General features: G+C 41.5%; 1 protein-coding gene and 1 non-coding gene across 4 annotated transcripts; both read right to left on the reverse strand.

Annotated features, from left to right (window-relative positions):
* Nucleotides 1-517: 517 nt before the first annotated feature.
* Nucleotides 518-11948, reverse strand: LOC121097405 (PABIR family member 2-like). 3 transcript variants are annotated; one of them, XM_040614383.1, is made up of 10 exons: nt 11471-11947; nt 10993-11071; nt 9592-9648; nt 9170-9213; nt 9035-9089; nt 8707-8808; nt 7357-7445; nt 6719-6780; nt 4184-4280; nt 518-3082 (listed from the first exon to the last, which is right to left on the reverse strand). In XM_040614383.1, the coding sequence occupies exons 1-10, from the start codon at nt 11584-11586 to the stop codon at nt 2932-2934; spliced, it is 852 nt and encodes a 283-aa protein (XP_040470317.1). In that variant the 5' UTR covers nt 11587-11947; the 3' UTR covers nt 518-2931. The 3 variants fall into 3 exon arrangements, with proteins under 3 accessions (XP_040470317.1, XP_040470316.1, XP_040470318.1); XM_040614382.1 differs by having other exon boundaries at nt 6719-6783; nt 11471-11946; XM_040614384.1 differs by having other exon boundaries at nt 2969-3082; nt 6719-6797; nt 11471-11948.
* Nucleotides 3165-3311, reverse strand: LOC121097686. Its single transcript, XR_005831045.1, has one exon. It is a non-coding gene; the product is annotated as a small nucleolar RNA U109 (small nucleolar RNA).
* Nucleotides 11949-14903: the final 2955 nt, after the last annotated feature.

Here is a 14903-nt window from a genome sequence, read left to right on the forward strand (position 1 = left end):
AAAAGTAAGTCACCACTGGTGATTCTCAGCCATAGATATGCATTAATACTTCCTCATTATTAAAAAAAAAAAAAAAAAGAGGGGGAGGAAAGACAGGAGCTCTCAGACACTCATCATGGCAATTCAGCACAAGTCCGTCTGGTGAAATCATAAAAAAACCAGTTGTTAAGTGTGTCAATAGTTACATATTAAAGCCGACTACCAGCACCAGCTGGCCTTCTGCCCCAAACTGGAACCTAATTTGTTACAGACAAGACAGTTGACAAACCCAGAAACGCGACTTCAGTTTTAGTCAGAGTATGCTGTACTAGCCTTTACATTGCCGTAAGGATCGAGTCTGCAAGCAGCAGCAACTCACATGCAGTTAAGTGCAAGTATCAGCTATCAGTCTTAGAAACCTTAAGTTTTACAATAAACAAGTGGTCTTACAGCTATGGGCGCGAAACAGAGCGTGGTCCTCGGCGGGACCTACTACGTTACACAGTGACATTCATTCTGAAACAACAGACACAGTGTATGCGTGTGTATTACGTATATATTTTATAAAAGAGCCATGTCTTCTGAAGAGCGAAGAACAGCCCAAACACTAAAAAAATGCTGTAACAAGACTGAGCATTTGTGCGTTCGCTTTATGAAGCTTACATTCTAATGTTTACAAAGGCCAGCACTTATATAAGACTCTCCACTAACAAACAAATCTGGAATACATCAATTGTACAGGTAAGTCAGCCAAAAATAAGCAATAGCTATGCTCTTCTCAGTTTTAAGAAAGCATGCAATAGGTTTCCCCCTTCTGCCACCCCTTGTTCAGATTTCTAAATCACAGTACCAATAAAAGCACAGTATCATGAAACTGGGGCACAGGTAACAGGTTGAATTTTATCACATACTGTTTATCAATATTTTGCAACTGTAAAAGCAGCCGCCTTTTAGCATCGAGAAGGCAGAGAAGATACAAGCATGAATAAAAAAATAATTAAGCGATTTAAGACATCAAAAATTCAAGAAATAGCACTGTGCATATACAAATAAAATTAACATTCAATACCGTAGAGCTCATTTAAAAATGGCACCAATGGACAATATTTTACAATATGCACATTTATTTGAGGTGGGGAACTAATGCTCCACAGGTGAAAATGGTAATACAAATACTAGTGCCACTGTTGGCCCATTATGGTAATTCTTGCAATTTAATGGAAACACTTTCAAAAATAATCTGGTATGTACATGTCTTCTGGAAACTCAACAGCTTCTTCAGAACAACAACAAAAAAAACCCCCACCTATGGTTCTCCTCCTCCCCTTTTTAGCCAGACAGTATTGTCAGAGATTGTGCTCACTTTTAAAGCACATAATCTTACTTTAAATTCAGTGCTATTTTCTTTCAGAAAGATCAGAAGTTGTACTTTTAGGTAACAAAAGCATTTATGTTACAAACATTCAAAAATGGAAGCTTATGATTCTGGCAGACAATGTTGCGTATTAAATACAAACCAGCCAGCAATTACTGAACATAAAAAACTTATTCAATCATAAAAAAATACTATAATTCATCACCACAGACTTTTTACATAGTTATAAATAATAAATAGCATAACACAGTAGATTACAAACGGATTTATTTTGCCCCGTTAAAGTCTTTAAAAAGTAAAATATCTATTGTCTTACCTCAGACCGACCAAGGTACTGTATCGACTACTCATAGCTCAAACATCACTCCTTAGCCAAACAACTTGCAGAGTTCGTATTCAATCCCAACTTTTAAATCTCTCCTTAGAAATCCAATGTTTGCTTAGCTGTTTGCCCTGCTCATGACCAACAAAGACACAAACACCGCACACAGCAGCTGCAAAGGGTATTACTTTGGCTGCCGCGTCACAGCGGAGCTGCCACTGCCCACAGCACCTTGCAACGGAGCACACACCTTGGAAAGGAACACTAAGGAAAGCAGCATCGACGACAGATTCTGGTAAGCACTCTATAAACAAGCTGTACACAAAGGACTTTTTCCCACCCACCCCTCTGGTTTACATTCCATAATTTTGTAACAATGTCCCCTAAGGCACAAAAATACCTATGACCTCAATGCCACAGGAGACATCGATGGTGCCATACACGGTTCTCCTACACAGTAGTTTAAATAACTTAGTTATCTGCACTCTATGTCTTAGATCAAGGCGTGGATTAATTTTCCTTGGCCAAATCTTCCTGAATATTGACCTTATTTCATACAATCTGTAGGATAAAGGATCTGGGGAGAGAACTATGCAGCTGTTTTCATCAAGTTCGTAGAGTATTATTATTTCTTCACTGATGGCAAAAGTGCCAGTCATTAGTTAATTTTGTTGTGGGATGGTTTTGGTTTTTTTTTTTTAATCTGAGCGTGAGATTTCCACACCACTGTGGTCTTCTGTAACAAAAACGACTAGCAGCACTAAGAAGTTTTTTCTCCCTTCCGTAAGAGAATTTGAGGCTAGTGACTGAAAAAAGCAATGAGAACAGTTTTACTCAATGGTGTAAGTGCCAGAGAATAAATCAGTATTTTCAAATCCTTCCAAACCAAATTATTTCCCTAGACATAGTGACCACGATAATGATATAAATATTGTCCTAAAAATTGCAATACTAATAGGTAGATACCTATTCTCAGACTCAAAAAGTGTATGCAAGTTCCTGAAAGCAGAAAGTTAGTATAATCTGAGCAGACATCTTGTTTAAAAAATAAATTTGCAAAACCAGACATTAATATGGTCTACAATGTTCATTAAATGGATAAATCAAAATCACTGGAAAGTCGCCAAGGATTACAGTTACAATAATTTTTCCTTTTAATAATCCTCGTGTTAATGGTTCAAGGATCAGAGTTCGTTTCTCTGTACAAGTGTACAGTAAGGGAACAGCACAGCCAGACACTGACTCAGAACTTAAGTCACTTAGGTGAGAGATCGTCCATCAAAATGAATGAAGAACATGAGTTTGAGCACGTTACTGGAGACTCTGTGGTTATGCTGCCTTTAGTCAGTGAATCAGAGGAAGAGCCAACACTGCTGCTACTCCCATCAAGAATATCTGAAGAGAGGCTGGGGAAAAAGGAAAAGGTTATTTAGAAACATGGGCATGACGCCTTTGTGTAAAGCTAACACACCTACGTTTTTGTAGAGAAAATGTAGGAGACATATACTACCACTCAGTCTTTACTGCAAGACTGGCAGCCCTGAAGACTCCTTGTTTTCTGTAGCATGTTATATATATATTCATGCTCTTTATGGGAATAAGGAGCAGAATTTATTTATTTTTTTTAACATGCAGAATAAATTACGACTGTGATTTTCATCAGTCATAGAAAGGAGGTGACAACTAATGAGAAAAGTAACCTTAAAAGGTTATAGAAAAGGAATAAGAATCTAATCAGCAATGCAGCAAAGATGTCGTTAATTAGCTAGTATGTTCTTTAACGTTGCACCACTCAAAGCAAGATTTTGAAACCTATTTTTCCTTTGTAGGTAAGGAATTCCTGTGTTTGGATTTTAAAGTCTTGATACAAGATTCCAGAGGGCACATAACTTGATGCTTTTGCAATTTAGCTAGAAGCAACACCAAAAAAAAGTATTTCTAGGCAGTTTCAAGTCTGTAGGTAAATCGAAATTATATTAACAGAGTTGTTATTTTAGAACACTTTGTATCTGTCTCTTGACATAAAAGAGAATTCAGCTTTTTATGATCCTAGTACAGAAAGGAGACAAACTATAACGCTAAAAAATCATGAATGTAACCACATGAACTAGTTAACTGCAGTAACTGTTCAAACATACATTTTCTGAATATTCAGGTAAGTACCACAGATACTATATTACCACTGCCTACAACACACCGTAACGATGAAGCATCTTTAAGGCAAAGTAACTTTGCTTATGAACCAACAGAGTTTTGTAGCAATAATATTAAGTAGAAAAGCTTTGATACACAAAATCTAGGCTAGAATCTGCTCAGGAAGAATCAATCAAATGAGCAGGAACATTGTCACACTACACTACCACAGGAATAGTTCCCAGTAATACGCATATGCAAGCTAACAGCAATGTATTTTTTTCTGGGAAAAAAACAACCCCACAAAACAAGAAAGATTGTGATAAATGCACATTCCCTGTTCTTGGTATTTCAGGGCACATGAAATATTTTACCATGAACTGAGATCTGTCAGATGTGTAACATCTGGAGAAAGCATGTTGGTTGTTCCTTGAAAAAGTCTCTTTGGCTGACTTTCAGTTTCCATTTCACCTAAGGAAAATAGTGCAAATAATCAAAACTCACTTGAGTCTCTGGAATGTCCATTTAATATTTGTCTATTGTAAAAGAGAGGTTTGTCCCACAACAGAGCAAGGTTACATTTGTAACGTAACTCCTCTGATTCAGCCAACCGAGCACTTGGGTAAGTCATTAATTTGGCGCTAGCTGTTGTTTAACCATCCAGTCTGTCCTTAATTTAACTAATGCTTCACCAGCATCTGAGGGACTACAATGATTTCAAAGACATAAAACTAGGCACTTGCTACTTGGACTACAATCAGACAAAATAATCTAAAGCAAACTAATTACTATGACTTAATTTTAAGTAAGCAGCTGAGATGAGGCAACTGACATGATCCAAAATACAGAGATTAAAATTCATAGTGATTATGAAAACAGGAATGCTGGACGGGTTCACAGTTTCACCCTCCTGTGTACAACAAATTCCAATACATATGTACACTTTTACAGAAAAGCTGAGAAGATTAGATTTGGCATGTGTATGCATTTCCACTTACTCGTCAGGATCAGACCATCTTTGTACCTCTAATCACCTACTGACATTAAAAGATTAAACATGATGGGGAGAATTCATATAATATGTTTAGTATAATCTGCCCTGAGAATGAGCTAGCTCATGAATAGCTTCTGTACAATAGAAACATTTGGAAATATCATGAACTTGCCAATAACAAGCTTAAAAAAAAAAAAAGGAAACCCTCTCAGCTACAGTATATTTTAATTTTTAGTTTGGCAACAAAAAATGTATGAAATGGAAATAAATTTTCTGGCTTTTTCCTACACTTCACAACAGTTGTGGCATCAGTTTGAAAAGCTGACAGAGGTTAAGCATTATAGCAAACCAGTATGTATTGATATGTTACGCAAGAGAATTATACTACCACTCATTTTATAGAAGACTGATAACTCCACAAAATTTCCTATTTCTTTATCCCACAGGGATACATTCCCTTCTTTGAAGGGCAGGACTAACAGGCAAGCAGACTAACTATCAAGCAGAATGGGCAAAAAACATTTATAAGATCACTTTCTTATACAAAAATGAAGAAAACCCAAACCAACAACTTGGGTAACTTTTGCTACTTGAAATTTCACGAAGACAAATCTGCACTGCTACAACACAGTGCCACACCAGTATTAATTCCCTAGAGCATGGAAATGTTATTCAACACATTGCTTTCTTCCCCCCACATATTACAGTGTCAATTTGTTACCATGTAATATCAGTAGAATATAAACCATAATGCTACTGCTAAAATTCAGAAAACAGGATTATGTATTTAGGAAAAGAAATTAGGTTCATTTAAATGGATTAGATGTTTTACAATTAAGGAACATTTTGAATATTCCTTGTTATTTCAAGTAAAAAAAGGCAAACTCCTATCTCCACTTTGTAAAAGTTGCTCCATAAGAGCACTTGGATAGGACAAGGAAAGCCTGCCCTTTACCCACCCTGTTTTCACACAATCTGTGTAAAGTCTATTGTACAATGTTTAATATAAAACAAAACAATTCAGTATGAATACCTATTCCCTATTAATCATTGAGCTTGATAAACTTCCATTTTGCTCAATTCTTTGTTTAATTTTTAATGCCTCCAAAATTCATAGACAGTAACAGCCAAGATAGAATTGGCATCCATGAGAAAACTGGTCTCTCTCCCCTGTTAACACAATATAAATTAGATAGCATTCTTTTATATGACAGGACAAGTAGTCCTAAAGAAACCCCAACGAACAGTAACTTTTCTTGAAGGCTAAATATAAGTCTTGTTAAAAAAAAAGGGCATGCTTTTGGTGCAGTTAAGAATGCCCAAGTTAAAAAAAAATATTCAGAAAGAATAAGCATAGCTAGAGGCACACTTGTAAATATCTCAGTCCTACGGTCCTACTATGGAGACTTGTTCTGGGATGTAATTCCAATATCCTTAATATGGAATACTTCCAGGAAAGAATGCAGTTTTCCCCCTTCAGGAGGGAAGGGCACTGATCCATTCAATTTCTCTAAACACTCACCTTCTGAACTTTCAGAGTAAAAACAAACATTCAGGACTAAGTTTAGAGATACTGCACGATAAGCAACATTCCTAAGATGATCTGAAGGGTGTGCACCATACAGTGGTACTCTTAGGAATGTCAGGGCTTACGAATATTCGTAACATTTAATTTGAAGCTTTTCATTTCAAAGTTTGCCTCTTTCAAGCAGTAGCTGCTTTTAACGTTTTTCATTCTTGTGTTTTAGACTAGCTACTTTACATTGTATTTTTAGTTATGGCTGGCAATTTCCAACTCGCTGGGGATACACGTGCATTATATTTACAGAACAACAAAAAAGTATGGAAGAGAGAAGTACATGCAGCTGCAAAACGACATCCATATTAAACCACCTGATAATGTAGATACACGTACCTTTTCTTTTAATGGGGCCAAGAACACTGGGCCTGATACAGTTGATTGGACTTTGACTCCTCCTGCTAGAGAGAGAATACTGATACACAATCAGGCCTGTAAAGGTTCCAAGTCTGAACACCACCATACCTAGCATCGAATCACCACCACCACATCATATAACACACTTTTTTAAAAACTATTCCTGCACAACTGGAAGGCTTAGGGAATCTAAATACATAGACAATGTGCTCTAATAGGCAGTACTCTTGTTATCTGCCACATAAATTTGCAGTAAACTTTTTCTAGGGTTTTCTCCCTCCCTTAGTGCGTCACATCCTCGTTTCTAAATTGTGTGTAACATCTATATAGAATTAATATGCTGACAGAGTTAAAGTTCATTTGAAGTACCTAGAAATTTCCCCACAAGTTACCAAGTCTAGCTTAAAGTTGACACAGGCCCCTAAAAGAGCACCCACATAAAGCTAACATTGGTAAAGGCTGAACTTTCAGAGCATTTTCACGTGGCAATACTTCAGCTATTGTAAAACTAAAGTCTCTAAAGGCATTAAAATGCCTGAACATCAGATTTAACTAAACTTAGTGCTAGCCTTGGAATTTAAGACAATGTATACCTGTTACTTGCAGATGTCACTTACTTGGAGAATCGCCTTGTTGGACTGGGAATAGGGCTTGGAGGTAATCCATTACTGCTCACAAACATTTGCAATGATGGTGAAAAACATTGCTGCAGAAAAAGTCACATCAAGATGCTTCAGAATTTCCTTTTACTCAGGTCTTTCACCCCACCCTCCAAACAAAACAGCCCGTTAAAGAAAAGCTAGTAACAGAATAAGGCAGAGATGACCAAATTCAATCTTAGAAGCATTACAACCTAACTTGCAAAAAATGTACTGGTTAATGCAATACTGCTCAGATTAACTGAAAATTCAAATGCACAAGAAATATGAAATTTAAATAGACACTGTTTTCTAAACAAGACATGTTTCTGTAGCAGTACAGTCCTCAGGACTTACTTCTTTCAAGGAACTTATTATACAAACGAGTTTACTCAAAATACATCTGACCTGAAAATTTAACACAGAATTCCAGAGTATTTAGCTCTGCAGTTCCGCAGCTAATTTGAGCTTAGCCACGAATGCCCATAGCTAAGCACAAAAATGTTTATCAAGTCTTTACAGTCAGTTTCCAAAGGTACTGGACCAGCTGTCAGCAACAGTGTTATGTTGGGAGCACATTTACCCAGCGCTAGTATGTGGCTGCTCCACGCAGCAATACTAGTAGAGGCATGCAATATAACAGTAGCAGTACAAAAGCAGGACCACAGAAGAGGAGGAAAACAAGATGCAGCAGCCAATCTTTAAACACTGTTGCCAGTTTCTCTATGCTACATTTCAGTTTTCCAATCCTCACTGGAAAAAGTAGTTCAAGATCCACTTCTTCCTCTTCTTCAGCATCTGCCATCAGCCTTTAGGGCAAGTTCAGCATGCCCCAGTCACCCCTCACAGTGAGCTCATGCCTTCCTTTCCCTGATGGACATACTACCATCCTCCTCACCACGCAGATTTGCAGCTTCTGGTCTTTACCTACACTCTTAATCTACATATGATACACTGCCATTTTGTCACCTCTTCCCCAGCATCCCCAACTTAAGCAGCTGGAGATCATGCGCTAATCTGATTACTCTAACAACCTCTTCCAGCTTCCCTAGAAACAGAACCCTAACCCGTCCAAACATTGCACAGATATCAACAACTGACAACACTCAGTGTGACAGAACAGACACACTGCTTAAACTCTGCAGCTCTAAGATGGTAAGCATCTGATTCTCAGAAATCAATATAAAGTGGGTTTGGGGTTTGTTGTTGTTGTTTGGTTGGGGTTTTTTTAAACTTCCAAACAATTTGTGAAGTTACGTGTGTCGTCACGGTTCACCTGGGCCTAGAGTTCTAAAATGTTCTCTCAGTTTGCTATTTCACTTATCCTACCTTTCCTATTCCTCTTGTAGGTGAAGGTGCAGGCGAAACTGGAATGAAGTCTATTCTCTTTGGAGAGGAAGACTTCTCAGACTTGTCCAAGTCATTGTCACTCTGTAAATACAAGGTTTCACACTCAACACTGGCACAGGACATTACCTTAGAATCCAAGGCACAACCTTTTAATGGAAAGTGACCAGACCAAATGCACAAAATAGCTACAGCAGATGAACTTAAGTTCTTCTTAAATTATTTTCACAGTTAATTCCTCTCCTTCCCTTAAATTCGTCAGTTGAGTGTAAAAGTAGAATTAAATAGGAAACATCTATAAAGAGATTACCAGGCTCAAGCTTTCCTCCCATGACTGGCTTATCTGCATTGCTGTTTGCACTTCCCTAGAATACAAAAAACCCCATCAGTAGCTACAAAGAGGATAACTCTGGCTATTTTATCCTCTTGTTTCAGTAACACTCACCTTTCATGTGCTGTTTCTCTGTTCATTAAATCCACTCCTTCCTCCTGCAGGAGATAAATGTCATAAGTTTTCCTGTAACATTGGATTCATCACCGATACTTGGAATAACCCTTGCGATCCAGTAATTTGCCATTAGAATTGAAATAGGAACAGCAGAACCACTCCAGGAAAAGACTGCTACCAGCCCAGCTCACCATTTCTCTTGAATGAAACAACACTTCAAAAACGCAAGGTAGTTTAAACTTGACAACAATAAGCCTTGCAAGAATGCTATCTCACTGAAAGTAAGTCTTAAAAAAAGATTTGTTTCCTCTAGTACTTGAAAAACCCAATAGGAAAGAAACTCCCATTATGTAAGTACTTCAATATTATATAATACTTTTTGTTCTGTATCTAAATATACAGATAAAAACTATACTTACCCTTCTGATCTGATGAAGTCGGCTACTAGGAATACGAATAGGAGATGATGACAACAGCTGAAAAAAAAAAAGTGACAACTACAGTGATTAAATCACACCTCAACAGCTTGCATACATCCCATTTACCATCAAATACATTCTTAGTGAATTAAAAATGAGCTGTACAACTACATGTGGATGACTCAATGTTGCAAAAAGAAAACATTGACCTTCAAGAGAAAAGACTTGTTTTACCACTTACAAATTCATTCTATCACTCAGTAAGTGACATGGATCTCAAACTTGCAAGCAGATACTGCTTAGCATCTCAAATATACAAACAGCTATATAGGACATTTAGACAAGAGAGATATTATAATTATAAATGAAACTACAAACATTATACAATGCCCTACTGCCTAGGGTAAGATGACAAACTCCAGTACTAACTTACTCAGCCAGCTGGCTATTACAAAGTAGAAATCTCAGTGTTTCAGCTCAGTCTTGAACAACAATCCCTAAAACTTTACTTTTGCAAATGTTTAATTGCATGCAATTTTATGCATCTATTCCTCTGGAACTTTGGCTACCATCACATACAAATGTGCGAACGGTTCCCACTCAAGATGCCCATGTGTCTACTCTAACACCTACTGACTTGAGCTCCAAAATTTTGCATCCTTATTTTTAAGAAATGTCATAAAAGAAGATCTGGAATTAAAATTTCATCTTGCTTACTCTGAACATAATAGAAGACACAGAAGAAGCCCATTTCAGGACTTTAAGTTCTACAGGTTTTGAGAAAAGCAATATACCTAGTCTACACTACTCTCAGATGAGAAAGAAAAATTTCAGTGGAAAAGAGCATGTAGATCCCTGAGGTGACAAGGACAGGGTGAAAAAAACAAATGTAACATCTCTGAAAAAAAACCCCTGCAATACTGTACACTACCAGACTTCTAACAGAGAGAGTATCACTCAGTAAATAAATTCCTCTTTTAAAAATCATTTTCTGATGTTTAGCATTCAGCCTTTAAAAAAAAAATGTGACAGTGTTGAACAAACAGGTCAACAAAGACTAATGACTCTCTCTTCCATTTTTACAACAGCTTAAAACACCCTTCCACGACTTTTAATTGTGACAGCATTTTCCAGCTCACAGCCGGGTCCAAATTAACTTTAAGACCGAACTTAATACTGGGAATTACACACAGCTTAAGCCACCGCTGTCTTCTTGGGGACACAGAGTTAATACACCACCATTATTTTGTTGTAGGTTGCAGGGCGGGGGAAAAAACGCATATTCTGCAGCCTGGAAGCTTGCTAGGATGTTTAGTGCAAATACAAATCAAGTTTAACTTCATTTCTCCAGCGCAATTATTTCTTGTTGGGTGTAAACAAAACATGCTTCAGATTCCTCACCATACTGTGACGGCTCATAACTGTCGTACTGTTCCTGCGCGTTCGCAACACGTAGGGCTGAAAAACCTGGGAGTTGTCACTGGAGGGGCAAAAAAAAAAAAAAAAAGTTTTGTGAACAACTCTGTGAGGTGTGCTTTCCTTGAACCACCCAGCGCTGCCTCCCGTCTCCAGGGCGCTGAAAACGCCCTTTTTACCCGCACAGAAGCACCGCCTGCCCTGCAGGACCCGGCAGGCGCTTCCCCGCTACCGGCCCGACGGCGGCACGAAGGAACCCGCCGCCCGGCCCCAGCGCCCCCCGAACCCACCGGCACGTTCAGCGGCCTCCAGCCCCCAGCGGGGGGGGGCCGGGCAGGGCCCGCAGCGGGGCTGGGCGCGCTTCCCCAGCGCAGGGCCCGGCGGGCAGCCGAGGCCCCCCGGGCCGGGCCCAGGCGCCGCCGGGGCTGCGGGGCCGCCGCGGGCCGGGCCGCGCCGCGCTCACCTGAGCCCGTGGATGAGGGGGGCGCTGTTGGATCGCCTCAGGCCGCCCCCGTCGCTCGGGGCCGCGGCGCTCCCCGGCGGCAGCTCCAGGTCCAGCTCCATTTTCTCCTGAGCCATCGCGGCAGCGGCGGCTCCGGCTCCTCCCGCTCCGCCGCGATGCCCATTCACTGCCGGCGGCCGCCGCGGCTCCTCATGCCGCCGCTCCCCCCGGCCAGGCGCGGCGCGGCCGCCCCTACAGGCCCCGCGGGCGGCGCCGCAGGCAGAGTCCGGGGGCGCGCCGGGCCCGGCGAGGGGGGCGGCCCCAGCAGCGCCCCATGCCGCGGGCGGCCCGGGGGGCGGCCCCTTCCCCCACTCGCTCTCGCCGACGGACGAGCTCGCCGAGCGCTGTTCAGCTGCCGGTGGCGCCGCCGGTGCCGCCGCCTCCGCGAGGGAGCGAGCGCCTCGGACCGGAGACCCCCCCCGCGCCCGCCGCCGCGCAGCGCGCATGCGCGGACCGCGGGGCGGAGGCAACGCTGCCCGCCTTCCCCGGCGCCTGCGCCCTGAGCCCGCCCGCCGGCACCGCGCATGCCCCCGAGGCCGGCATCGGGCCGGCGCCCCAGCCGCTGCGGCGTGTGGGCTCCCGACAACCTCCGGCCGTGGAGCGCGCGCCGATTGGCTGGCGGGGCAGGGCGTGTGTTTGAAACGGGACAATGAGCACCGCGACGTCGGACCGCGTCGGGCGGGGGCGTGGCCGTGGCGCCGAGTCCGACGGCGGGCCCATGTCTCGGTGTGTTCTTAACCGGGTCAGTCCGGGGCCGGGTTTGTGTTTTGCCCTGGCGGGAGGCAGCGCCAGCCGTGCGAGGGCTTTGCAACCCTGCCTGGGGTTACGGTTTCCCTCTCCCAATGAAATCACGCGTCTTTTCCACCCAATGAACAGACTGCGTTTCAAACGAGGACATCAGCCTCTGCTCTGTTCTCAGAAATCTGGCATTAAATTTGTTCAGAAACATGTGATTTTAGTTCTTGGCAGTATTTAGGTTTTTAGATCGACCTCTACAATTCCATTCTAAGTGGTCAAAGTATCTAAGTTTGTACTTACTGATTTTTATTCCCTAATACATTTCTATAATGACAATTGCAACATTGACAACATAGACATTTGTCTCTTATATGCGTGGGCTATTCAGGGTCTTTCCCAGCACCAAATTTTAAAAGGTCTTTCATTTTCTCCTGGGAAACAGCAATTCTTTTTCCAGCGCACTAAGTACAGAGACTGCTAAGACAGAGAAGTTAGGATTTTTAATCATTTCACCTTTCTTGAATGGGAACATGGCTAGATGAATTATTGTGCTGCTACAAAATCATTGAAGTTGATGTGATGTTCCTAGATAGCCGAGTAGAGCTACTGCATATATATAGCTTGCTATATATTATGGTACCTCCTTGCATTTTTTGTTAGTCAAGACTGACTCGAGCATATTCCATTCTTCTACCTTCAGAGACAGTGTATATGTCTCATCAACTTTTTGTTGATGTTCCCATTTCTTGCATTCTACTGACACTATTAATGAAGAACTTTGTACCTATTAAGTACCTGAGATGAGTTAACAGACCCACAAGATTACATTTCAAATATTTTCAAGATTTCTCAATTATGTATTTATATTGAAAAACCTGGGGAGAAAATTCCTTGTATTACTGCAGAAAGAAAAAACTTTCACAGTCCTGTACCACCGCTTATGCTGTGATATACTGTAGCCAGTAATGACACCTTCCTGTGAAATGATACAGAATTGCCATCTCCTGCAAAGATCGAGAGAGTAAATATCTAAAACTTTCTTTTGCTTGATTTCTAAGAATTATGATCAGTCTGATTCACTGGAAAATTAAGATCTGCTGCTACAAAAGGAAAACACTGTTAATCAACCTCCTCCGCCACTATTCCCTAAAAGCAACACCGCGCATTTAATACAGAACCCGCACCATTTTCCTTGTCTAATGCTTAAGCACAAGCATTTTGTAGCTTGTAATAGCTTTCACAGCTTCACTCTCCATGGCTGGAGAGTGCCCAAAAGGCAATTCAAAATGACAGTATCTAGCAAAGCATCTAGCTCTGAACGGAAATCTACTCGCATGTATGTTGGCTCTGCTAATACAAAAGCCACCTGCAGAATCTGATTACATCACCAAACTATGTGGATTTTGCTATTTGTGATTATTGTGGAGTTGTGATATTATGTCTTTGCCGCTACGGACAGAAAAAAGCTTCAAGTACTATGTACCAGAATACTGTTAAGGAAAAAGTCAACAATATCCAAAATGTGGCTGCGAGCTCAAAAACATCTGCTTCGTATACTCAAATTTTTCAGTGCCAGGCACCAACACCATCAGCCTACTGTCCAACCACGGTTTACTATAACCAAGAGAACCTTCACAGGAATAATATCTGCAAGAGAAAGTGAGTACTGTCAAGGTGACCCTCAAAGGCCCAAGAAGGGTAAAAAGGCAGAGAAAAAGGGATGTGGATGTGGGGGAGTTGTGCTATAGAACAGAATGAGGTGAAAGATGGAAACGAAATCACAGATTGCTGAGTTAGAGAAACAGCGCAAATGTCCATGGCAACAGGGACTAAGAAAGGAGAGTATATGTTAAACAGAGCCTTGGGACAATACAGGTGAAGGATGGAGATTCAAAGCGGGGAAATACAGGCTGGGAGGAGAAGATAGGTGGGTACAGTGGTACAGAGGGACTGGTAGGCATGAAGTTACGGTGTGGGCAATGATGCGGGAGATATTTGACAGTATCAGGGAAATATCCCTGTGGGTAAAATAAACACAGCCACTCAGAAGTTACAAAATGCCATTAGCCTCGGTAGGCACGTGACCCACAAAAAAACATTTTAGCTACTTACAATCTACCTTTCCTCTCCAGTTATTTTTGTCCTTAAAGACTGTCTGAAAACCTCACATGGAATATGAGGTGATGAAGGGATGTCTGGGCCTGCAAAGAGCAATCAACCATATTTCTGAGAAGCAGCAATGGTTAGGTATTAACCCAGACGCTCAGCGTTCAATATTTAAAGGTCAGCATTGTAGCACTCAGCAAGGCAGTACTAATGAACATACTTTAGACACCTAAAATATTTACATCCGAGTTGTACATACCTAGCTATAGTTAGATAAAATGATTTAACTACAGTTAAATGGACGGGTATATGGTGATAGATCATAAGATGGCAAGTGGACAAGGGCAGAATGGCTTTCTACACGAACGTTTAGACTCGACTTCACAGAAACTATGGTATGGAAAAAAAAAGTACAGATGCCTTCTGTGGCACAGGGTCCCCGTGCCTCTGGGGCAGCCGCGCCGGCCCCGGGGCCCCCTCACCTCACGGCGAGGGCTCGGCCTTTCCCGCCCGCCTCCCAGCGACGTGTGGTTGCCCTGGCCCGACGCGG

Source organism: Falco naumanni, chromosome 14, assembly GCF_017639655.2.
Source record: "Falco naumanni isolate bFalNau1 chromosome 14, bFalNau1.pat, whole genome shotgun sequence".
Taxonomy (NCBI): Eukaryota; Metazoa; Chordata; class Aves; order Falconiformes; family Falconidae; genus Falco; species Falco naumanni.